General features: G+C 37.2%; 1 protein-coding gene across 1 annotated transcript in view; it reads right to left on the reverse strand.

Annotated features, from left to right (window-relative positions):
- COL22A1 (collagen type XXII alpha 1 chain) overlaps nt 1–27888 on the reverse strand; it is a 589887-nt gene that overhangs the window by 332528 nt on the left and 229471 nt on the right. The window contains 2 exon segments of the mRNA XM_078153760.1: nt 21409–21447; nt 22407–22472. Of these exon segments, the coding sequence (XP_078009886.1) occupies nt 21409–21447; nt 22407–22472 (105 nt within the window).

Raw genomic sequence — 27888 nt, forward strand, 5'->3', positions numbered from 1 at the left:
CCATTCAGAATCAGGAATGTGGCTTTACTCAAAGATATTATCCTCCTTAATTCTGACCCCCTTTCTATCACTCACACACACGCATCCCAAAATATTGGGGATCTAGTCATATAATGAATACAGTGTCAGGCCTGGACAGACACTAACTGTGTGACCATAGGCAAGTTGCTTAACCCTGTTTGTCTGTTTCTTCATCTATAAAATGAGCTGGAGAAGGGAAAAAAGGCAAACCAGCCAGTATTTTTGCCAGAAAACCCCAAATGGGCTCACAGTCAGATACAACTGAAACTGAATAACACTACCAAATTATTATTGTTGTTATGTGTATCTGTGTCAACCTCCTTTGCAAAGTTCATCTAATACCTCCTCCTCTCTTCCTCCGTGTTTATATACTCTTCTCATCATGCATTCCAATTATGAGAAACAAGTTTCTTCCCATTTTTCCTCCTTTTTACATTAGTGTTTTACCCTTCCTTCTTGTTCCTCAATTCAAACCCTCAGAATAGATCCAATCTGTCCCTAGGACCTCTGTTTTTCTGAAGGGTTGATGACTTGTTTTTTCAGTACTATTAGAATATTAGCACTATATCATCATATAGCTCCTTAAAATTGCTCAAATAACTATCTAAGTTTCTCTGGGCTCTTGTGTTTCTATTTCAAAAGTTCTACTTATTTCTGTACTTTACATCATAAATGCTTGAATGTCTTTAATTATTTTAAGTCATTCTCCCATTCCTTAGGATTATAACACTTTTTAAAGAAAATTATTCTTGGTTGCAAGTCTATATCTTTTTCTTTTTTGGAATACTGTATTCTAAGATCTCTTCTTATTTATGTTAAAAGCTGACGAGTTTTATATGATTTTAAATATGGCTCATGTCAGTATTTTTTTTTTCCTTGATGTAAGAGCTCTGGATTTTGACAACGACATGCTTGGGATATTTCTTTTTGGAATTCCTTTCAGGAGGTCATCAGTGGGCTTTTTTTAAACTATATTTGGCTCTCTGATTCTAATAGATGTGGACAGTTTTCATTTATGATTTCTTGAAATATGCTTTTTAAATCATGGTTTCCAAGGTGCAAAGAATGAGTGTTATGTCCAATTTTAATGATTTCAATAATTTCAAGAGTCCAATAATTCTCATATTCTCTCTCCTTTATGTGTTTTCCAAGTCAGAAATTTTTGACATCAGGTATCTTATATTTTTTCTTTTTAAAAACATTCTGATATTTTTTCTAATATTTCTTGTTGTATCATGGAATAGTTGATTCCTGCTTGGTCTATTCTAGTTTTCAGAGTCCATTATTTAATGAACTTTTTCTTCTAAGCTATTTATTCTCCTTCCAATTCTTTTCTCCAGAGTTTTTATTTCAGTTTTTTTTGTCTCTCATTTCATTTCTCCTAGATATTTAAGTCATCCTTATGGGAAATCCATTTCTTTTTCCTTTGAGTCTCTCCTTGTAGCTACCATGGAGCTATTTGCCCCTACTTTTGTGGGTATCCAGATTTGCAAACGTTTTTGATACAATTTGTCCTTTTCTTTGATTTGCTCGTCTCTCCAGTTGTAGTTCTTGAATGTGGACTTTGTGTTAGGGCCATGCTCCACCCCTTTCTGAGCTTTTGGGTGCAATGTTTGGCCCTGTTTTGAATCTCCCTAGGTCACTTGACTCTATTTCCCAAGGTTATACCCCATGGATTTTTGTGATTCTGACAGCTGGATCTTCAGGGCCCTTTCTGGTATCTCAGGACAGAGTGTTAGGGACATTAGAGCAACCTGGTCTTGCATGTCTTAGTTTGTTATTTAGTCAAGGCCCACTTCTGCTGCCTGGGATTTTTAAAGTTCCCAGCCTAGAATTCTCTGACAGCCTTGGGGCTTTCTTTAAGGAGTCTTTCACTCTTGGTGCCTCTGGAAACAGATTTGTATGTTAAACATCTCTGGTCACCCTGGGAGGCTACCTTGCTCTACTGATGGTGGCCCCTTTCCTGTTGTCCTCAGACTTCAGCTTCATCTTTTTTGCAGTTCTGGTGTAGCAAAAATCACTTACTTTATTCTTTCATTGGAGTTCTTATCATCATTAGGTTTGTTGTGAAATTTTCAGGATTTTGCTGGAGGAGGTTTGTGGGAGCTGGGCAGTCTATCTCCTAATCAAACAGCTCATCATCTTGGCCAGAAGTCCAATTCTATGACCTTTGCAGCCTTCTTTTTTTTCTTTTTCTGTTGTTGTCAAATGTTAATTTATTACAATAGTCTCCTTTGTAGCTTTTAACTTGCTGGGCAATGACATCATGAGAATGTCTGCCATCATTGTTGCAGGCCACAGACTGGGCTGTTCCAAGTATCTCTTTAATGGTTCCAGAGATGTCTCTTGCCAAAAATTGGTGCCTCATCTGTCAAGCAATGTTGACAATCTCATCAAGACTGATGTTTCCACTGTGTTTAATACTTTTCTGCTTCTTTCTGTTCTGAGGAGGTTTCTTTAGGGCTTTGATGGCTGAGGCAGAAGACATAACCTCAATCTGTGTTTGTCTGTTCTGAATGGTAAGTTTCACTGTGATCCTTAGCCCTGTCCAGTCACCAGTTTCCCTTAGCTATATCTTCTGCAACCTTTCTGGTCCTGGGACCAACTTCGAGGGCCAGAGCTCATGTGATACCAATTTCACCACCAGTGCACCTTAAAAACATGACTTTAATTTCATTAGGGTCAAACTTAGGTGGCATGGCAGTGACCAAAGTGGAGGGTCAGCCTGAATGCTGTGGGGTGGCTGCCAGTGTCAAATGAACTTGGATTTGGGATGACTGAAAGAAGTTGCACCTTCACCACCATGAGCTGGGAGCCAAAAGTCCAGCCTTATTTCATACTGCTCTTCTTTGAGCCAAACTGGATTACTCCTGATTTCTCTTAACTTTACCCATTTGTAAAACCCAAGTCCATGCTAGAACTAGCTATCTGTAGATCAAAATCAGACATTTAAGCTCTCCATAATCTGGTTTCCACCTAACTTCCCACTCTCATTTCAAATTATTCCCTTTCATACACTTTATATTTCAACAAACTAGCCTATAGCTATTTCCCATGTATAACAATCCATTTTTGACCTCCATTACTTCATATAAGTTGCCCTTCACGTCTAAAATGGAATTTCCCCACACTTGCACCTTGTAGTATACCTAACTTCCTTCAAGGTACAAATTGGGCATCACTTCTTACATGATCCCTTCCCTGATGTTTCTCCTTATTAGCACTGTTTCCCTTTTGAAGTTACTTTTTATTGCCTTGTATTATTTCATATTGACTTACTTTGGTACATGTTGTGAAAGAATGACAGTTCCTTGAAAGTGGAAACCATTTAATTTTTCTCTTTGTATCTTTAGATACTAGTACAGGGCCTGGCATCTAGGAGGCACTTAATAAATGTCTAATGAATTGGATTAAATTGAATTGAACTGAAACCATTTGCCTTTAAAGCAGAACTCAGGTCCTACTTCTTCCATAGCACCCTCCTTAGTCTCCCATTGGTAAGTTATCCTTCCTAATTTGAATATATCTTCCTTCTCTTTTTGAAATCTTCTGTACACTTAATCACTTTCTAATCTATATCATACTTTTTTTCTGTACGTATACCTCTCCCACTACTAGACTCTAGGCTCTTCACATTGTGTGTTGTGTATTTTCTCATCTCTATGGAAAGAAACAGGCACAAATTACACTGGATAAGAAGACATGATTCGATTATTTGCTCTGGAGAATAAAATGACTATATTGCTGACACTCAGAATCCATCAAAATACTCAAGTCATTATTCAGAAGTTTTAAACCTATCTTTGTAACCTCTACCCATCAGTCCTACGTCTGACCTACTTCAAATCTCTAGGCTGACATCAATTAAATGGGACAGCATTTAAAGTACTTTGTAATCAGAACATTCTCATAAATGTCACCCATGAATATTATTGTCACTCCTAGTTCTCCCATGTTTGACTCACTCAGAGAATATCTGCATTGCTTTCTCTGAAGAGAATAAGGATTTTGGCAACGGCTGGAGGCATGAGCATGGGAATCGAGGTCACTGGGTTCTACTCCCAACTATGCCAATTACTGGATATATGGCCTTGAGCAAATCACTTCCTTTCTCTAATTCGTTTCCTAATCAGTCCTCAGTCCTTTCTAGCTCTTTCACCCTAAATCTAAGACCCCTTCCAACTCTGACATTCTATGTTAAATCTATCAATCAAGCATTTTCTAATGTTCTATGTCCTAAGGTCACTTCCAGTTCTAATATTCTATGTTCAATCCAACCATATTCTAGCATATTATAAAAATCTATGTTCTAAGTTCCATAAAAATCTATGTTCTAAGTTCTCTCTCCGGTTTGACAATCTATGTGCTAACAATCTATGTACTGGGGTCCCTTGCCCCTAAGGATAATCTATATATCCACATTCCATTCTAAAAACTCTCCCTCTCTGACCTTCTATGACTATGTGAAAGGGTAAAACTGAATGAATCATTGTGTTGGGTGAGCAATGGATTAGACTCACTCAATCAAAATGTACAGTCAAAAGGAGCACCTACTGTGTGAAGGCTGCTATACTCATTTCTAAATCACTCACAATCAGGAGCAAGAAAAATCAAGGGTCCCCAAGCTTTTCTTTGAAGAGAAGGTGTTTTTATTTTGCCAGAGCCTGGTTCATTGAAGGCTTATATGAGGGTTGTTGAAGCCCAAAGCCAAGTGTGAATTTGAGTATTCATTAAGGTAAACAATTTAGGGTGTTTCCTTTCATGTGAGGCCCGGAGTTACAGCCTGGCTTCAGAGAGTTTCCAGCCAGCTCTATTTGATATCACTCGGCAGACTTGGCAGGAATAGATGAGACAGTGTGGCTGTCTTAAAAGTTAAAATGTGACCCACATAAATCATTGGAATTTTTTTATATTACCAACAAAGCCCAACAGCAAGAGATAGAAAGAGAAATTCCATTTAAAGTTACTGTAGACATTATAAAATATTTAGAAGTCTACCTACCGAAACAAACCCAGGAACTACATGAAAACAATTACAAAACATTTTTCACACAAATAAAGTCAGATTTATATAGTTGGAAAAACATCAGTTGCTCATGGGTAGGCCAAGCTAATATAATAAAAATGATAATTCTATCTAAGCTAATTTACTTATTCAATGCCATAAAACTACCAAAAATTATTTTATAGAGCTCGAAAAATAATAAAAAGGTTCATTTGGAATAACAAAAGGTCTAGAATATCAAAGGAACTAATGAAAAGAAATGCAGGGGAAAGTGGCCTACCCATTCCAGATCTTAAATTGTATTATAAAGCAGCAATCATCAAAACTACTTGGTACGGGCTAAGATATAGAGTAGTGGATCAGTGGAATAGGTTAGGTCCACAAGACACAGTAGTCAATGACTATAGTAATTTACTATTTGATAAACCCAAAGATCCCAGGTTCTGGGATAAGAACTCACCATTTGACAAAAAGAGTATGGTAAAAACTAGGCATAGACCAAAATCTCACACCATATACCAAAATAAATGGGTTCATGACTTAGATATAAAGGTTGATACTATAAGCAAACTGGGAGAGCAAGGAATAGTTAACCTGTCAGATTTATGGAGAAGATAGAGAACATTACAAAATGCAAAATGGATAACTTTGATTACATTAAATTGAAAAGTTTTTGCACAAACAAAAGCCAACACAACCAAGATTAGGAGGGAAGCAGAAAACTGGGTAAGAATTTTTACAGCCAGTGTCTCTGATAAGGGCCCCATTTCTAAAATATATACAGAATTAAATCAAATTTATAAGAATACAAGTCATTCCCCAATTGATACAAAGGGTATGCACAGGCAGTTCTCAGATGAAGAAATTAAAGCCATCTATAGTCACATAAATCACTATTGATTAGAGAAATGCAAATCAAAACAACTCTGAGGTATTACATCACACCTATCAGATTGGCCAACATGATAAAACAGAAAAATGATAAATGTTGGAGAAGATGTGGGAAAATTGGAACACTAATGCATTGTTGGTGGAGTGGTAAACTGATCCAACCATTTTGGAGAGCAATTTGGAACTATGCCTACCCTTTGACCCAGCAATGCCACTTTTAGGGCTGTATCCCAAAGAAATCATACAAATGGGAAAAGGACTCACATGTACAAAAATATTTATGGCACCTTTTTTTGTGGTATCAAAGAATTGGAAATTGAAGGGATACTCATCAATTGGAGAACCGCTGAACAAGTTGTGCCATATGAATGTAACAGAATAATATTGTGCTATAAGAAATGATGAACAAATGGACTTCAGAAAAACCTGGAAAGACTTGTATGGACTGATGCTGAATGAAATGACCAGAACCAGGAGAACGTTGTACACAGTAACAGTCATTTTGTGCAGTGACTAACCTTGATAGACTTTGCTCTTCTCAGCAATGCAAGGATCTGAGACATCTCCAAAGGTCTCATGATGGAAAATGGTACCCACATCCAAAGAAAGAACTATGGACTTTGAATGCAGATTGAAGCATACTATTTGCTATTTTTTTTTTCTGTTTTGTTTTGTTTCCTCTTTCTGGTGGTTCCTCCTATTGGTACTAATTCTTCCTTACAACATCACTAATGTGAAAATATATTTAATAGGAATGTATACATACATACACATATATAGATATAGATATATGATATAGATATATAGATATAGATATAGATATATAGATATAGATATAGATATAGATAGATATAGATAGATAGATAGATAATATATATATAGCCTATATCTGATTGCACGCTGCCTTGAGGAGACAGGGGAGAGGGAGGGAGAGAAAAATTTAAAACTCAAAAGCATATGGAAGTGATTGTTGATAAATAAAAATAAATTAATAAAAAAGGAGACAAAAAAAGAAGTTAACACATGTTTGCATATATTTTTGAGATAGTGGCCCCATATTAGTGTGTCCAGGCCCCTGGACTTAAAGGAGAAGTAAGAGAGGTCCTGACCTTTAAGTTCCAGACATCATCTTGAGAGTAGGTATGAACTCTTAGTTTCATTAATTCCTAGCTGGTGGTCTCAAAGGTATAAGGTGGGAGTTGAGAATATTGGTGGTAATCGATTTGAGGATCTATCTGATTTCAATAATACCTGAAGCTCAAATTTTTATAGGATTTCAAGTGTTATAAAAGAATCTGTCTCACAACAGTCCTGCTAGGTAGGTATGCAGGTACACAAATAGTATCTCCATTTCAGAGTGAAGGGAACAAGCATTTATTAAGCACCTACTATGTACCAGCAATTGTTCTCTAAGCGCTTTATAAATCACTTTTTATCCTTACAATGACCATAGGAGGTAGGTGCTTCTATTATCCCCATGTTACAGTTGAGGATCTGAGGCAGACAGATGAAATATTTTGTCCAGGGTCACACAGCTAGGAAGTATCTGTGGCCAGATTTGAACTCAGGTCTTCTTGACTCCTCTATCCACTGTGTTACCTAAACTCCTCTGATTCCGAGAATGAAGCTGATATTGATAAAGAGATTTTTCCACATCTGTAGAGCTAAAAAGTATCAGAGTTGTATCTGGAACCAAGAACTTATAACTCTAAATTAGTGCTCTTTCAGCTATTATATTGTCAATAATAGCAAGCATCAGTGATAGGATTTGAATGGAGGTGCTCAGACTCTGTAGAGTTGTTCTCGGTATCATGTTGTTTCCTTCTTCACTTTCAGTATAGGGCCTGGACACTCTGCTATGGGGCCACTGTCTCAAAAATACATGCCAACATATTTTAACTTCTAAAACAGACACACTGTCCCATCAACTCCTGCCAAATAGTACATTAACAAAATCCACCGAACCGCCCCCACACACAAACGTACATCCCCCAGACATACATATATACATGTACTCGTGAGCTCGGTCACCTACAATAATCATACATACTCACATTCTCTTTCTTCTACATACCATGCATACTTTAACACTCAAAATACTCACACACTCACAAGATTTCCCTTTCACATAGCATACATACAAAACACACACATGCACATGCTCACACATTAGATACACATACTTGCACACACCGTCTCACAGACACACAGACATACATACACACACACAGAGAGGCAAATACACATACACAGCAACACTGCAGAGCCCTTGAGAAGACAGAATAGCTGAAGTGGCTATTTATACTAAACAATGATTTCTTTCCATCCTCTTTCATCCTTACATGTTTATGGCTATGTTGAAAAAGTGAGCAAACAAAGAGAGGAAAGGCTCAGCCAGGGTCTAGGAGGCCAAAATATTGGTGATGCTGATTCAACAGACTCCATAAAATTCAGCTGACTTTTCCACATTCCCCTGCTGAATGTTTTTTTGAATGCATTCGTATAGTGAAACTTGAGCACAAAATCCATACGAAGTTTATTTACAGTCATATGAATTTCTATGAAAATGCTTGAGAAAGCACTTTTGTTTTCTGTTGTGAAAATGAAAGGGAAGAAAAAGAGAAACAGTTGAACCTTCTTTTGCTGACCACAGCATCTCTTCTGGGGTCTCTCTGTCCCGAAGAAGTTTGTTGATTTTATTAGATTTGTCTGCTTTGCACCCACTAACAGAAAGGTGAGAGCACTGAGGGACAGACTGATATGTACATTGTTGGACATGGCCAATCTGGAGCCATAGTTTGCTTAACTATGTTCATTTATTAAGAGGCAGAATGACCTGACTGATAGGACAGTGGATCTCAGAACCAGACAGAGCTCTAATAAAGGCCCACCTCCAACATATACTGGCTATGGGATGCTGAGCAACAAACTTAATTGTTTCATGTTCTAAGCAACTCTTCTAAGCTTCCGAGGAGGTTCTGACCTTCTGCACTGGTGTAAGGAAAGTTCTCATACAATCCCAGGTCCAGTCTCCATGCTTATTTGTTACAAGTAATTTCTTAAAGGGGAAGGGTTGGGAAAGAAAAAGGGGATTAGTGTTAGCGATTTACCCCCAACACACACACACACACACAAAAGAAGAAAGAAGAGAATCATTGCCACATTTTTTAAATGCAAATAAGAGAACAGAAGTAAGTTCCAGAGATTCAGACAAGCAGCAAAATGTTAAAATTAACTTGTTGAATTTATCACTTCTTAAACTATTTGGGTCAATATCAAATGCATACTGAAAACAAAAAGTAAATTGCATATAACAGTGATTCTTGGTTTTATGTAAAAAAATATTTGCTGTTTTTGTGCCTCAATAGGTTCCCATTGACTATGGAAAAGAGTCAAGATACCTTATCCCGGTATTTAAGGCTTTCCAAGTAATTTTAAGTAAGTCACGTCAAGTACCTTGGCCTCATTTTATCATCTCTGAAATATGAAGGGGTTGCTTTGATGGTATCTAAGGTCTGGCAATCTATGCTTTCATTTCCTCTAAGGTTTGATAGTCTATGTTCTCATTTCCTATTGCGATGTTCTAGAGTCTCTTCTAACTAGAACCCCCTGTGATTTTATGATTCTTTAAAAAATAGTTAATGTTTATACAGCACTTTGCAGTTTATAAATCACTTTATAGGTATTATCTTATAGGAACCTCACAGCAAGTATCTGCTACATTCATCAATCAAAGGGCAAAAATGGACAAGAAGACTTAGACTCACTTTAGACACAGAAGTCAGAACTGGGAAGTGGTGGGTGGAAGTTCCAGAGAGGCTGTGCTACAGTTAAACCCAACCAGGAGTAGAAGCTTAGGCTCAGTAAACAGTTTTCCACCAGCAGGAAGTGTCCAAAAAGAGGTGAAGCATGAGCATGTGTCAGTGACAGTGGAGAGATAATTCACAAATTGAAAAGGGGAATGGAATCTTGCTCAGGCAATGTTCTTTGAGCCTAGAACAGCTTTCTTTCTTCTCTTTGCCTATTGGATTCTTATAGCCCAATTAAACACCACCTCCTCCAGGAAGCCTACCCAAATCCTTTGGTTGATAATCACTTTTGTTCATCATACCTCAGATGGTACTTTTTATAGTCTATGAGATGCAGATTGACATGGTGGACAGAGTGCTGAACTTAATATGAGGAAGACCAGAGTTTGAATCCTACTTCAGATAATACCGTGTGATGCTGGTAAGTTCATTAAACCTTTTTAGACCTCTTTTTCCTCAATTTGTAAAATGAGAATAATAATAACAGTACCTGTATTGCAGAGTCATTATGAGGATAAAATGAGATAAAATATAGAAAGCACTACCATAAGCATGAAAATGTTATATGTTAGCTAGGATGTTTTTATTATTAACTCTAATCGCACTCACTATATAAAATTCCTTACTATATCTATCAGTGTTAGTTTCATATCCCTGACTTAATTGTGATACCTTGAAGGTAGACACCCTATCTTACCTAACTCTGTATTTTCTTCACTGTCCAGAAGAGTGTCCTGTACATAGTATATACTTAATACATTTTTGCTGATTTTGATTTGAATTCTCAGATCCTTGTCAGCTCTGAGATTTATTTAAAATTTTTCCTTTATGGTTTTTCTCTTTTAAGATTTCATTGACCTGGTTGACTTCCAGGAGCCAAGATGGCACAGTAAGCAGTAAATCACTGTAACTCTCCTATATTCACCTCAAAACAAACAAAATAGCACCCTAAAATAAATCCTGGAACAGCAAAACCAGCAAAAAGATGGGCGAAGCAATATTTTAGCCTAAGAAACTTGGTAGACAGGCAAGAAACGTCTGTCTCACTTGGGGAAAAAAGGGAGTGAAAGACAGGAAGCATCCCAGCAAGCCAAAAACAAGCCCTACCTCAACAAACCAGCAGGAGATCCTGAGCCCCAGGGCAGTGAAGAAGGCAAGAGCCAACAATATGACCCTCCACAGGCCTCAGCATACCCCTAGGAAAACAGCAGCCTCCAGCAGCTAGACCACCACTTGCTTCAGTCTAGCCTTGGGGAAATGCAGAAACACCTCACCAGCTTCAGCACATGCTAAATACCCACAGTAGGACCCTAGTTCACCACCAGGCAAGCTGCAAATCCCCTACAGCCTCAAATATCACCAGCCACTCCCACCATACCCCCTCAACACTGTACTAGACTCAATGGTCTCCCATGGACCTCAGGACAACATCAGTGCAGCACCAGGTAAACAGACAGGGCCTATAGCCCCTAACACAAGAAGCTTGAGACAGTGCCCTTTCTACACCAAGAGCAGAGCTCAAATTTATAAGAAAGGAAAAAGGCCAAAAAGACAAGCAACAAGAACAAAAATCTGATAATACAAAGTTATTATGGTGACAGGGAAGATCAAGACACAGACTCAGGGGTAGCTAGGTGGCGCAGTGGATAGAGCATTGGCCCTGGATTCAGGAGGACCTGAGTTCAAATTTGGCCTCAGACACATAACACTTACTAACTGTGTGACCCTGGGCAAGTCACTTAACCCCATTGCCTAGCAAAGGAAAAAAAAAAGACACAGACTCAGAAGAGGACAACAATGTCAAAATGCTTATGCACAAAGCCCCAAAGAAAAATGGGAAGTGGTCTCAAGCCCAGAAAAAACTCACAGAAGAACAAAAAACAGAGCTTAACATCATAATGTAAGAGAGATAGAATAAAAATTGAGAAAAGAAAGTGATATAAAAGAATTATGAAAAAAGAGTCAACAACCTTGAAAGAGAAAACAACTGCTTAAAAAGCAGAATTAGCCAAGTGAAAAAGGGAGTACAAAAGATAGTTGAATAAAACAACTCCTTACAAGTTAGAATTGGGCAAGTAGAAGCTAATGGCTCTATGAGACATCAAGAATCAATCAAATTCAAAAGGATGAAAAAAATGGAAGAAAATGTACAATACCTCATGGAGAAAAAACAACTGATGTGGAAAATAGATCCAGGATAGTTAATGTCAAAATCACTTGACTACCTGAAAGCTATATTCAAAAGAAGGATCTGGAAAGCATCTTTCAAAAAATTATTAAGGAAAAAAATGTTCTGATATCCTGGAACCAGAGGGCAAAATGGGCACTGAAAGAATCCACCAATCACCTCAGGAAAGAGATCCCAAAATAAAAACTCCAAAGAACATTATAGCCAAATTGCAGAACTATATGGCCAAGCAAAAAATAATGCAAGTGCCTAGAAAGAAACAATTCAAATATCAGGGAGCCACAATCAGAATTACATAGGATTTAGCAGCTATGACATTAAAGGATCAGAGACCATGGAACATGATATTCTAGAAGGCAAAGGAGCTAGGACTATAAAAATTAAGTATAATACTTCAAGGGGAAAAGTGGTCATTCAACAAAATAGAAAGATTTCAAGCTTTCATAAGGAGAAGACCAGAACTGAACAAAAACTTTGATCTGCAATATTAACACTCAAGAGAAGTCTAAAAAGGGAAAAAGGGAAAAGAAAACATATGGGATTCAATGGAGCTGAACTGTTTACACCCCTACATGGGAAGATATTTGTAAGGGTATGGGTATAAGGTGAATTTGAAGGAATGACAAACAATAAGTAAGAGGTGAGAAAGAGGAATACACTGACGACAGAAGGAAAGGAGAGGTAGAATGGGGTAATTATTTCACATGAACAAAAAACCTATTACAGTGTAAGGAAAGATGGGAGGGTGGGAAATGGGCATCACTTGAACCCTGACTATCATCAGTATTGGCTCAAAAAGGGAATAGTATACACAATTAGTTGAATATAGAAATCTATTTTACCCAACAAGAAAGTAAAAGGGGAGGATATCAAATAAGAGGGCAGGGAGAGGGGGACTGACAAAAGAGAAGGCAGACTGAGAGAAGTGGTAGACAGAAGCAAAACACTGGTGAGGAGGTAAAGGCTAAAAGGAGAGAGTGGACAAACAGGAGGAAAAATAGGATGGAGGGAAATACACAATTAGTAATAATAACTGTGAATGTAAATGGGATGAACTCTCTCATAAAATGGAAGCAGACAGAAGAATAGATTTAAAAAAAAAAGAATCCTAAAATATGTTGTTTACAAGAAGCACACTTGAAGCAAAGAGATACACACAGAGTAGAGGTAAGGGGCTGGAACAGCATCTATTATGCTTGAGATGAAGTAAAAAAAAAGAAAAAAACAAACCCAGGGATATCAATCCTGATCTCAGACTAAGCAAAAGCAAATATAGACCTAATTAAGAGATAAGGAAGGAAACAACTTCTTGCTAAAATGTACCATAGACAATGAAGTCATATCAATACTAAACATATATGCACCAAGTAGCATAGAATCCAAATTACTAAAGAAGTTAAGTGAGTTACAGGTTCATGACCAAACAAGAGACAGAGAGTACTACAAATATAAAATAAATAATTTTGATTATATTAAATTAAAAGGCTTTTGCTGAAACAAAATCAATGCAACCAAGATTAGAAAGAAAGTAGAAAACTAAGAAACAATCTTTACACCAAGTGTCTCTGATAAAGGCCTAATTTCTCAAATACATAGAGAACTGGGTCAAAGTCATAAGAATACAAACTATTCTCTAACTGATAAATGGTCAAAGGTTATGAATAGACAGTTTTCAGATGAAGAAATCAAAGTTATTAATAATCATAGGAAGAAGTGCTCTAAATCACTTTTGATTAGAAAAATGCAAATTAAAACAACTCTTAGGTACCATCTCACACCTATCAGATTGGTTAATATGAAAAAAAAAGGAAAATGATAAACGTTAGAGAGGATGTAGGAAAATCAGGACACTGATACCAATCTAACCATGTGGTTTTGAACCAATCTAACCATTCTGGAAAGCAATTTGGAACTACACCCAAAGGGTAATCAAATTTTACTGCCCTTTGATCCAACAATACCACCACTAGATCTGTATCCCAAAGATATCATAAAAAAGGGGAAAAGAATTACAGGCGCAAAAATATTTATAGTAGCCCTTTTCGTGATGGCTTAATTTTGGAAACTGAAGGGATGCCCATTAATTGGGCATTAATTGGGGAATGGCTGCACAAGCTGGGGTATATGAATATGATGGAATACTATTGTGCTATAAGAAATGATGTGCAGGCAGATTTCAGAAAAAAATCAACAACAACAACAACAACCTGGAAAGACGCGTATGAACTGATGCAAAGTGAAATGAGTAGAATCAGGAAAACATTGTACACAGTATCAGCAACATTGTGTGATGATCAACTATGAATGACTCAGCTCTTCTCAGTAACCAGTGATCCAAGACAAGTACAAAGGACTCATAATGGAAAATGCTATTCACATTCAGGTAACTGATGGAATCTGAAAGCAGATCAAAACACACTTTTTTCACTTATTTTGTTTTTTTGTGGTTTTTATCCTATTGATATGCTTCTTCTTTCACAGCTGTGACTAATATGGAAATGTTTTACATGATAGCACATTTATAGCCTATATCAATTTGCCTATCATATTAGGAAGAAGGGAGGAAAGAGAGGGAGGAAGAAAAATTTGGAATTCAAAATCTTGTAAAAATTAATGGTAAAAATATTTTAATATGAATTGGGAAAAAATAAAAAATACTATTAAAAAAGATTTCATTGAAGTTATTTAAAATATCCCAAATCACTGTAAGGCAAAGGGAATACATAACATATCAAAAAAATAATATGACAGTTATTTCCTTATGTTGGGTATATTTATCCCATGATCAAAGACTAATGGGGGATGACCATAAAGGTCAACTCTACTTATTTTTATGCTTATATGTAGATCTATGCCCAAATAATCCTAGCCAGATAGCTGCCTAGTCTTGTTTTTAAGACTTTCAAAGGTAATATTAGTTTATTTCTAGGGGCCCAAGTGGAAAAGATATAGGGAAAGTTATTCTAGACACAGGAAACCATCAATTTCACACATACACAGTGGATCTGGCATGGTTAGACAATGATTGGTTTGACAAGATCTAAGGGTTTTAGTGGACTGTAATTTCAATACGAGTAATCAGAGTGATATGGTAGCCAACAAAGCTTACATGATCTCAGTTTTCATTAAGAGAGGTTTCCAGGAATAAAGAGGTAAGAGTTCTCTATTCTTCCCTGGTCAGACCACAACTGGAGGAATTTGTTGACTTCTGGGCACTGTGGTTTGTGGAGCACATTAATGTGCTAGAGAGATATCAATGGCCAACCAGGATAAACTGATATCAAGGTCAGCAAGTCCTGCATTCATGCCCTGTCCACTGATATATACACTGACCATGTGTCCATAAGATAACTGTTTAAACTCTTAGTGCTCTAGGCAACCCTCTAAGATTGTAAGTGTCAGAGCAGGCGTATCTGCATTTGTAGTGGTGGTTTCCTAAACAGGAGCTCCCTGAATTGCTTAAATCATGGGTAGAGTCCACCCTTCTTGCCCCCGTCCCTAAACTATACGGTGCTACATAAATAGGTAGATTATTAAAGTTGGAAGAATGTAGACTACATGCAATCCTATATAAACTGAGACATAGTGAAGTAGGCAGAATTAAGAAAATAATATGTAGAATGACAACAATGTAATTAGAAAGAACAACAACAAAAAAAACCCCTGTATGTTGTGTATTTATAATGTAGAAATTGTTCCTGGAGAAGATCTGAGAAAATGCATCTCCCTTCCTTCATTGAAGAGCTATATATGCAGATAGGTTATGGATAGATAGATAGATAGATAGATAGATAGATAGATACATAGATACATAGATACATAGATACATAGATAGATGGCTATGTAGCTAGAGTATAGAATATACTGCTGTACATAGTAGATCAGTTTGATTTTGTTAAACTGTTTACTCATTGTTTTTTGTTGTTATAATGAATAGCTTACTGGATGAAGGAGGGATACATTTGGAAATTAATGCAATATTAAACTAAAGGTACTACTAAAGATGAGAAAAATTTAAAATCAATCTCTATTTTCTATCTATCTATCATCTGTCTTATATGGAATCCAACTCCTTTATAAGTGAGATGAAAAATTAATGTCCAGGGAAGGACTGTGACCTACCTACAGCTCAGTGAAGGAGCAGTAGAACAAAAACTTCAAAACAGGTATTCTGACTATTGAGTTTAGGGTATTTTGCACCATACCATGGTAGAAATTGATATGCATTGATATACTAATGGATGTATCCATGTATGTATGCTTGAATGAATGCATATATACATGTGTATCTGTATATGCAGTTGATTTTGATAATAGGTAAGACCCTGCTGTTTGAAAAGTTTATACCCAAGTATTTCTGATGCCTACTGTGTGACCTCCCTGAAATTTCAGTCTCCTCATCTGTAAAATTACTCGATAAACTCTAAGTTCTATTACAGCTCTATCACAATTAATTTATGCTCCCAAGTGTTGTTCAACATGTGAAAAGTATATTCTCATAGGAAAATAATATCCTAAATGGTGGTTAGATTCCATGGTTACTACAGAAATTCCAATTTAACCTTAATCTCCAACTTAACCTATACCATACTTAATATTATATGCTTAACCCATAATATACTTGAGGCAGGGCTATATGCTAACAAGATTGTAGAGTGATCAGGACTCAATCTTGGGATGCCAGGAACACATTTGATTATAGAAATTAAGGACCTTAGAGATCATGGAGTCTAACATCTTCACTTTCTGAGGATGGTGCTCAAGTCTAGAGAGGGGAAGTGATTTAACCAAAGTCACAAAGGTAGAAAGTAGCAGCAGAGGGATTAAAACCTTGTGTATGTTCTTTCCATTACTACATGCTAACTTTGTTCATCTCTCCCCACATCTACTCCTACTGCTCATACAAGAGAATAGGAAAAACTCCATTCCATTGTCAGAATTCTACACATATTTTAAGGTCAGGTTCAAAAGCTAGTTCCTTTTTCTCAGAGAGCCTCCTCTGAACACCCTAGTCATGAATGATCACCATTTCTTGCAATGTAGGGACCCACCTACCAGATAGTTGGAGTGAAAGCTCACCACACTGGTAGTTTATCTATGGCCAGAGAAAGGGGCTCAGTAGGAGGCATCAATAAGGTTACAGGGGTTTAGGGTGGGAGGGGATGGCAGAAACTATGAGGTGCAGATTAAATGGGAAGTGAAAAAGAAGAGAAGGGTAGAAATTAAAATCAGGAAGCCTAAATCAATCAAAGCAATATTCAGGAAGAGATTGTTTGTTGGAATTGTACTATACCACTGAAAATCAGCATGGTTATAGCAGAAAGGGAAATTATCTAGAAGTCAGCAGACCAGACTTCCCCTGCCAGCTTGTGAACCAAATTCACTGGCAAAGGTGGCCCAAGACAATTAACTTCTCTCAAAATCCCAGTTTTGTCCTCTTTAAAAAGAGGGATTTTAACTAGATCCTTTCTAATGTGCCTTCTAAAACTCCATGTTCTATGTTCTAAGGCTCCTTTCAGTCCAATGCCTTTTGTTCTAAGTTTCCCTTCAGCTTTAATATTCTTTATTCTGTGACTCCATGGTTATATCATTAGGACAAACAAGTAGAAGAATAAGAGATTAACCTGCCAGCAGGAAGCTTGTAAATGTGTAGCTAACATCTATCAATCTAGAATGTATTCAATTGAAAAAATAAGTAAATGATAGAATCTCAAAGCTAGAAATGGCCTCAGAAGCCATTTAGTTCTGACTATCTATAAATATGAATTCTCTCAACAACAGCCCTAACAAACAGTCATACAAGTTTTGTTTGAAGACCTCCACTGTTCAAGAATGAACCATTTCCCAAAGCCAAGGAATAACTTCTAATGTGAGAAAACCTAATATTTCCCAAGGCAATCAATTACATATTTTGATAGCTCTCATTATTGAAAAGTTTCTTCCATACACTGAGATTCAATCTATCTCTTCTACCAATTATTACATGTTTTATCCTCTGCCCCAAAACATAAAAAAATTAGTTCCAAATGATAACTTGAATTCAAATTTCTGAAGATAACTATGACCCTTGAAAATCTTTCAGGTAAATTCAGGTAAAATTTCAGGTAATTCAAAGTCATTCAACCAAGAACTCCCACCATCCTTTTTCTTCCTTCCCCTTTGGAGACTTAACAGCTTATCTATATCCTTCCTAAAATATGTTTTCTAGAAGTACGCATTACACTTCAGATTTAAATAGGGCAGAATATAGGACTTCCCCAATTCTTTACATTCTTCCTCTCTTAAGGAGGGCTGGGTTTATATTAGCTTTCTTGGCTACCATATCCCACTGTTATACTATATAGAGTTTCCAGTCTACCAAAACCCCAGGCATTGTTTCATATGAACAGTTGTCAAATCATACACCAAAGCCTTAGTGCTTCTTCCATCTTGGAATTATACAGTTCATTTTCTAAACCCAAATGGATGACTCATGGTTATCTATAATGAAGTCCATCCCAGTAAATTTGATCCATTGTTTCGACCTATTGAAATACATCCATTAAATAAATTTCTGTGAAAAATCCCAGGCAGCACAGTACTGTGGAAAGAGTGGGAAGATTTGGTGACACAGGACCTATGTCTGATTCTCTTGACTTGACTTTTAACATAAGTCACTTAACCTCTCTGGGTCTCATTCCCTATAAAAAAAAAATAAGATGGTGAAGGGAAGCTAGGTGGCACAGTGGATAGAACTCAGGCCTTGGAGTTAGGAGGACCTGAGTTTAAACCAGCCTCAGCTGGGTGACCCTGGGCAAGTCACTTACCCCTGATTGCCTCACCAAAAAAGAAAAAAAGATGATTAGATTCAATAAATTCCCTTCTATCTTAAAATCCATGATTCTAAATTTCCAGGAAATAGACTTTTTTTTAAAGGTCTTCATTGGTTGTACTCAGTTAAGGAAATCGGGACCACTTAATCTAGGAACATTTGAAAACATCATAGAATCAAAAGTTTTCAGAATTGAAAGGGAGATCATCTCAGTTAACCCCTTCCTTTTTTGTTGATAAAAAACAAAAGTTGAGAATGAGGGAGGGAAAATGCCTTTCCTAAGAGCAAACAACAATAAGTGGCAAATGGGGACAAGGACCCAGGTCTGATGACTTCCAAGTTGTTTGTTTGTTTGTTTTCTGCTATTATTTGCTGCTCCCCAGGACTTTTGAGGATAATCCTCCAATGAGCCTGAAGCCAAGATATCAAATTGAGGGAAGAAATGATTAAAAAAAAAAAGCCCTCAAAGGACTGCTGTCCCAGTCTTGCAAGACCTACCAGGTTATTCACATGTAAAACCGAAGCTAATAAGGAGCCTTTCAACAAATTTTGCCTTCTGCTTATTCTTGAAGCCACCAAAGTTTGGTATCCCTATATGAACTCCCTTAGAATTGTTTGAGTACACCTGTGAAAAATGTGCAGAGGATCTGATCCAGGAAAAGCAAATGAGTTCTACCATGAAAGTGATTAAATTGTCCATACCCTTTGAATCAGAGATCTCATAACCATGAAAGATCTCACCCCCAAGGAGGTCAGAAATTTTAAAAAAATAAGTAAATAAACAAACAAATAAATAAATAAGAACCATACACATCAAATACATAGGGGAAGGCCTTTCCGAGGAAGCAAAGAACTGGAAGAAAAATCTATGCTTATCATTGGGAAATGGTTAAACAAGTTGTACTATATGAATGAAATGGGGCATTAGTAGGTTGTAGGCAACAGCAAACATGATGAATACAGAGAAGAAAAGGAAGACTTATATGAACTGGTGAAAAGTGAAGTAAGTAGAATCAGGAAAACATTCTACATGGCTCTAACAGTGTAAATGGAAAGAACTAGAATCACAAAACTATTGAAATTGAATTCTACAAAACTCAAATAACTAACTTTGGCACTAAGAAGAGATACAAAAAAAGCATCATCTCTTGCTTCTTTGCAGCATTGGTAGACTGTCATTGCATATACAATGTCAAAATTTTTTGGATAATTTGGTTAATTTTGCTAAACTGTTTTCCTTCCCTCTTTTTTAGTCTCTTTAAAGGGATGGCTTTCTCAGGAAAATAGATGATATAAAAAAACAAAAGCCATCAATAATATTTACTTTTATAAATTTATTATATATTATCAAATGATATATAAAGTACTTTGCACAGTACCTAGCGTATAGTAAGTACCTAGTAAATGGTTATTCCCTTTCTCTTTTAAAAATGCATAGATGAATGACCATGTTCATATAATTATAGAAAATAAAACTTTTGTTGACAAGGGTTTGTGAGTATATGTATATCTTAAGAAGGATGAAGCTAACTTTACTTTTCCAAACTTAACTCACACCATTCCCATGGAAGACGCCCCCATTCTCAAACTTCCATTGATTAACTTGGTGCCTTTACTCACGCTGTCCCCCATAGTTGGAAAGGATACCCACTCCTTATCTCTTCCTGTAGAAATCCTTTCTTTCCTTTCCATCAAGTCCCAATCTAGCTGAGAACTTTTTTCATGAAGCCATTCTGATCCACTCCAGCTCAATGTAATCCCACCTGTCTCAATTCTTTCAGATCATTGTGTTTAACCTCTCTTAGGCACTTATGTTCTGATTTGTACTATAGTTGTTCATGATCATCTCCCCCATTAAAGTCCTCATTATACATCCCTCTTTGAGAACAGAAATTGTTTTCTTTTTTGTACCGCTGGTGCTAAGAGCTCATACTTAATCAATTTTTGTTTGTTATTGAATTGGAATTGTTTAGTGAAAAGGCTCTTGTTTCCTTAATAAATTTTTAAAGATTAGAGTTTCATCATGGTTAATGCTCTGGAACTAGAGAACAGTAAACTAGTATTTTAGAGTCTTTTAAGTTTTATTTTCATTTTCTGATCTTGAGGCATTGCTTAATTAGGGATATTTTCAACCTGATTTGCCACGTACTGTCTATGGAATCAAAAAGATTAATTTCACTTGCTCTGTCTTCCGCCAGTCCATAATCCTGTCCCTCAGTGTACACTGATGTGCAAAAGAGAGAGTGACCAAGGATATGGGATACCTGCAAAGTGAAGGGCTCCTTGACTTCAAGCCATAGTAAAAACTTGTATATTGGCTCTGCCTTTCTTCTAGCTCTTGGAAAAGCTTGAAAGCTTTCAGGATCAGGGAGGAGGAAGAAGTATCAGTGCTGGAACAACACATCTCTTTAAGATGTCTAGAGGGGCAGCTAGGTGGCATGGTGAATAGAGCTCCAGCCTTGGAGTCAGGAGGACCTGAGTTCAAATCCAGTCTCAGATATTTGACACTTACTAGCTGTGTGACCCTGGGCAAGTCACTTAACCCTGATTGCCTCACCAAAAATGTCCCTACTAGAAAATACTTTTAGTGATAGCTGACCCTGGCCAAAGCAGACCCCCCCCCTTGCCATGTTTTTCACTCACTTTCCATAGCCCTCAGTATAGTGTGAAGCAGAAATCATACCTTTTCACCTTTTTCTCCTTTGAAAAATGTTCCCTGACCCTTGGGGAAGGGAAGAAAAAAGACAAAAAAATGGAGAGAATTTAATTTACAGCATATCACTGTCCTCACAACAAAATTACCATTCATCCTAGAATATGAGAATTTTGAAAGTATTGCATATATATTCCCCTGCCCCTCAATTAATTACTCTACTACAAAGAATTATTAGATTAGTCTTTCTAGTAATCCCCCTTATATCTGTCATGTTTATGTCAAACTCTTCTATATTCAAGAACCTACCAAACCTTTCCAGCTTGATCCATCTCTTTCCCCTAATTTCAGTAAGTCCAGTTTCTTCACTATATTCCACAAAACATTCCTGAGTTTGATGACACTCTTCCTGACACTGCCCTCTTCTCTGTAATGATCAGAATCTTACCAGTCCTTCATGTGCCCTCTCCTCCATGAAGCCTTTCCTGACCACTCCAACCCCACCATAAAGTCTCTCTCTTCTAACCTCATAAAGCACTTATAGCCTGTAGCATATACTCTAGCATTCAGTGACAGGCTGTCTTGGATCATCTATGACTGACAGTACCTTAACAATAATACCTTAATAAGTGTAATAATAATTATTATTTTAATTATATGTGGGCTATTATCTATAGCAAACATGCTGACTGTACCTTGGCTTATACAGTACATGTGTTTATACAAATCCTTTATACTTATACTGAATCTCAAGCTTTTTGACCCTAAACCCTTCAGCAAAGAGAACACTGCCCTGCTAAAGAAACATTGGTAGATTGAATCTCATCAGAAAATTTGCCTTTCTTTCCATTCTCCCTTCATATTGAACCACAAGGGTCAGGAGTAAATGGCCTTACTTATAATATAAGTCCCTTAAGGGCAAAAGCAGTTTCATTTCTTTTTTTGCATTCCCAGCATCTAGCATAGTAATCAGAACATAGCAGCATTTAACAAATGCTTATCAACTGATTGATTGATTGATTATTTACTTACCAATCACCTTTCTCTCCTTTGGGTCCAGGGACTCCACTCTGTCCTTGAGCTCCAGTTTCTCCCTTAAAATTTTCAAAGAGAAAAGCATAAGCTTAGAGAGATAATAAGTGGGCATATTAAATTTCATTTTTTCTAAATCCACCCTATGGCAGTAGTAACATCTCTATCTTGTCTTCTTCATCTCTTCCTCCCTCCCTCCCATTCTCTTTGTATGTATACCTATAGATATAGATAGATAGATAAATGTACACATTTTTAAATGTTTCTTCACTTCTCCTTTCCTACATATCACCAACTACCTACCATTCAAAACCGTATGTCTCATTTTTATCAGAGATATCTAGATTTCTAATTACAAACCTTTTGATCAAGGAATGATACAAAAACAAACACACACACACACACACACACCAATTTAAGGAAGCAGAACTAAATTATATAATTACAATGAACAAGTTTAATATCAGAGAAGAGTTGAGAAAATTCACCTTCCTCCTTTCATTGCACAGATAGGAAGACTACAAGTGAGAATTATTGCATTGACTATAAGACGTAGTTGATGCACTGATTGGTTTTGCGTGAATGTTTTTTGTTCTCTTTCCTTTTTAATCTTTCTTACAAGGGTGAAAAAGAGGAATATATTTCAAAATTAATATGATGAAACAATAAGAGGTATAAATAAAGCAGTATATAATATAATAAAGAAGTAAAGTAAAACCTAGCAGAAATAAAATATTGAAATATAATGTAACCTTAATTATGAAGATCATAATAATTTCTCACAATTCTGTGAGATTGGGAATATTATTCCCATTTTGGAAGAAAAGAGGATCAGTCTGATGAAGTGATTTGCCCAAGATAAAACAGCTAGTTAAGTGCCAGAGCCAGGATTCAAACCCAGGTCTCATATCACCACATTGGGTCATAGGATAGAAAACTGGAAGGGACATTAGAGATGGATTAAATTAATTCCAGAATTTTACATGTGATATAACTGAGGACCATTGATACTGTGGCAGCTAGAAAGTACAGTGGATAAAGTGTCAGGCCTGGAGGCAGGAAGACCTGAATTCAAATACAGCCTCAGACACTAGCTGTGTGACCTTGGGCAAGTCATGTAACTTCTGCTTACCTCAATTTCCTCAACTTTTAATTAGGAATAATAATAGCACCAACTGCCACAGTTATTGAGAGGATGAAATGAGATAGTATCTATAATATGCTTGGCACATAGTAAGTGCTACATAAATGGCTGAAGTGGTGGTGGTGGTAGTAATGACAGTGGTGGTGGTGATGGTGGTAGTTGCTCTTTACTGAGAGCCAGAATTCCAACCCAAGTTTTCTGGCTCCAAACACATTCTCTTTCTACCATACCATCCTGGGGCAGTGCCTTTCCATTATACCCTACTGCTCCTCAAATAATTAATGCACTGTAACTACTTGAAAATCCCACAATCCAGAAAGATCTGTTTCCCAGGTATTTATTTCTAGCCACATTAATTATCACGAAGGCATTTTTAGCATAATAAACATTCACAAAGTCCTTCTGATTTTATCTTCCCAACACTGCTGTGAAGTAGGCAGGGCAGGATTGTGTAAGCCTCTTTATTTACACACAAGGAAACTGTCAAAAAGTTGAAGGGATTTATCCAAATCACAGAGTTAGTTACCTTAGCTGGGCCTTGAACCCAGTTGTTTACACTGTCTGGTCCCAAGTTTCCTCAGGACTAGATGTTCCCTGAGGTCACTTCCATCTCACAATCTATCATTCTGAATCATTTGGTCCTATGACCCTGAACCAGAATTAAAGCAAATCTATTTTTCTAGTGTTTTCAAGAGTTCATTTTGAATAACTGCAGAGATCAAAAGAACAAGAGGTAGATGGTTGGTGGGCAATAATACATCACCAGTGATGAGTTGTGCATCAGAAGTGGTATAAAAGACTATGCCGAGGACATATATGAGTGAGAAAGGAGGTGGGCTGGCCATCTAGCCAGAATGAAGCACAATAGATGGACAGCCCAGTATAACATTGGAATCATTGAATTATTAAAAACAAACAAAAACAGAGGGAGGCTCCCAGCACACTGGGTCGATCCTTTCTGGAGAAAACATAGAAAGGAACTGCAGGGCTCTTTTTCACTACTTTCACTATTGCATCCTTTTGCACTGGTTGTCCCTCATGCCTCGAATGTAATTCCTCCTTACCTCTAACTTACAGAATCCCTTTCTTCCTTTCACGTGTAGTTCAGGCACCATCTTCTGCATGAGGCCTTTCTTAATCTCCCCAACTAACTTACATTTAATTACTATAATACATATACATGTGTGCAAACATATATGCACTTGTATATACGTACACTTTTGTTTATATACATATATTTATAATTATCGCCTCTATACTATATATACATACAAATACATTCACACACATACACACACACATATATATTGTATATAATATATATATATATATATTATATATATATAATATATATATATATAATATATATATATATATATATATGTATATATTCTCTCAATTAAAATGTAGGGGGCAGCTAGGTGGCACAGCTGGGTCAGAAGTCAGGAAGACTTATCTTCCCATGTTCAAATGTTCAAATCTGGCCTCAGACACTTACTAGCAGGGTGACCCTGGGCAAGTCACTTAACCCCATTTGCCTCAGTTTTCTCATCTGGAAAATGAGCTCTGGAGAAGGAAATGGCAAAACACACCAGTGTCTTTGGCAAGAAAACTCCGCATGAGGACACAAAGAGTCAGAGAGGACTGAAATGACTCAGGAACAACAACAACAATTAGAACATAAGCCCCTTGTGAGGAAGAGTTGTTTCGTTCTTTGTGCTTGTATGCCAAACACTGATCACTTTGCCTGGCACATAGTAATCATCTAATAAATACTCATTGATTTATTGACTGATGGATTGCTGACAATGGTTAAGTATCTCCCTTACTATATTTCAGTTTCTTTGTCCTATAGAATGAGAGGGTTGGGCTGAGAGACCTCTGGTGAGCTTTACAGCTCTAAGATTCTGTGGTTCAGTCATATAAATGTGATTATTTATTTAGCTGTCTTACCCACCAATTGGGTATGCCACACTTTTGATTGTTAATAAGACCACAGATTGCACATCAGTGGTGCCAAAGCCAAGCTGGAATGAAATGATATTCTTTAGCCAAGTGGCTAAATCCACATTTGCATTTCTTTTCCATCATCATTTTAAATTTATCTTCCCTTGGTGTTTTGGGGGGTTTTACCCCTCTTTTTCCTTTTTCCTACAAACCCACAGAAATCCTGTGACCGTTATATAAACAGCCACTGTTTCATGCAACCGCTTTTTTATTTATAGGCCCATCAAACCCCCAAACGTCTTTTCCTGGCAGCCAAGAAGCTGTAAGGTCACAGCCCAGAAAACATTCTGTGAAGCAGAGATGTCTCCTCTCCTCCTAGAATCAACATGACCCAATAACCTTGCTCTTGCTGCAACCCATCAGGGCATGGAGACAATTCAATACAAGGCTAACATAGGTGACATCCAGCCAAATGAGTTTTATAGCTGTCAGAGACGATGGACACTGCTCGGCATCTGAAGACAAGTCTGTGTGTGTGTGTGTTTGTGTGTGTGTGTGTGTGTGTGTGTGTGTGTCTCTGTCTGTCTGTCTGTCTATCTGTCTGTGTGTATACGTGCATGTGTGTGACAGAAGTAAGAAAAATGGACAGGAAGTAAAGGGGGGGAAAGAGAATGAGGGATGGAGGACAACAGGGGAGGAATTGTGAGGTAGAAGAGAGGAGAGAGAAAGAGAAAAAGGAATAAGAAAGGAAAAGGAGGAATAATGAGACAAATACAGAGACAGAGAAATAGAATGGTAGGATGTTAGAGGGAAAAGGAAGGGGTGCTATGTAGAGCAAAGAAAGAGTGAAGAAAGAAAGGAAAAGGAGGAGAAAGGGGGGAAATACAACAGAGGGCGAAGGAAAAGGAAAAGAGAAATAAAAAATGTAAATGAGAGGAGGAGAGAACTGGAGTAGATAGGAGGAAATAAGCAAAGAAAGAAATGAACATTTATTAAGCACCTAATATGTGCCAGGTATTGTGCTAAGAACTTTATAATTATTATCTTCCTTGACTCTCACAACAACTCTGGGAGATAGGTGCTATTATTATCCCCATTTTATAGATAAGGAAACTAAGGCAGGCAGAGGGTAAATGACTTCTCTAGGATCACACAGACAGTAAATGCCTGAGGCCAGATTTGAGGTCTTCTGAAGTGAGGTCTTCCTGACTCCAGGCCCAGAGCGCCATCCATGGTGCCACCTGGTATCTAGAAGTAGAAAGAGAAGGAAAATGAAAGAGAAACATGGAGAGAGGAGGGGAAGACAGAGACACACATAAAAGAAATATGAAGCTTGATGCTTTTCAGAGGTCCCATCAAAACAGAGCATTCCAAAAACATCTAAATCCTTACACTCTGTTGCCTTCACCTCATTATTCCTAAAGTTTTAAGTATCATAGAATAAGAATTGGATTGTTAGTCAGAAGTCTTGGGGTTCTTGTACTGGCTGTAACATTAATCAGCTGTATGGCCTTTGAAGACATTATTCCACCTCTGTGAGCATCAGTTTTCCCATCCGTAAAATGAGAAGAAAAAAATAATCCTGCTACCTCCACAATAACCTCATAATTAGCATGAGTAATCTTATCACATACAGCCTCAGTTTTCCCACTGGTAAAATTAGCACAACAATAATAACAATGACAAACTGCCCCCCACACACACACAATAACCTCCAGGGTAGCCACCTTTTCGCAGGTACTATCTTGTTTTTTTGTCCATTTTGCAGATGAGAAAACTGGGGCCCAAGAGGTGAAACAAGTTGCTCAAAGTCACAAAACTAATGAATGTTAGCATGAAGACATTAACCTCAGAAAGTTTTGCTGAGAACCAAGTAAAATAATGCATATTTAAAGATTCTCAGTAGTGAAGCACTACAAATGTTAGAAGGAAGTTAGTGTTAATATTATTATGAAATATAATTACAATGGTGTAAGGGAACTCCTGATGGGGCCCTTCTTCTATGGTTAGTGTCCAACTGTATAGTAGTTACAATCTGTACCTACTTTCTGACTTAAGATTTTTAGAGCTGCCTAGAAAACTGAGAATCATTGGGTCTCAGAGCCAGCATGTCGGTCACCTTTAACCTAGATCTTTCTGACCCTGAGGCCAGATATTTATACACTTCTTAGCCAACTTTCATCATTATCATTATTACCATAATATCATATTATTGCTATCATATCATTGTTAAAAAAGAGTCAGGAGACCTGATTTTTATGTAAGTATATTAGCATGATGCTGTGAAGGATGGATAAGAAAGTAGAGAGGAAAGTCAAGGAAGAGGTATAGCGTACTAATAGGGCTGGTAGGTGGTGCAGTGGATACACCACTAGGCCTGGAGTCAG

This window comes from Phascolarctos cinereus, unplaced genomic scaffold (genome assembly GCF_003287225.1).
Source record: "Phascolarctos cinereus isolate Bilbo 61053 unplaced genomic scaffold, phaCin_HiC Scaffold_4;HRSCAF=312, whole genome shotgun sequence".
Classification (NCBI taxonomy): domain Eukaryota; kingdom Metazoa; phylum Chordata; class Mammalia; order Diprotodontia; family Phascolarctidae; genus Phascolarctos; species Phascolarctos cinereus.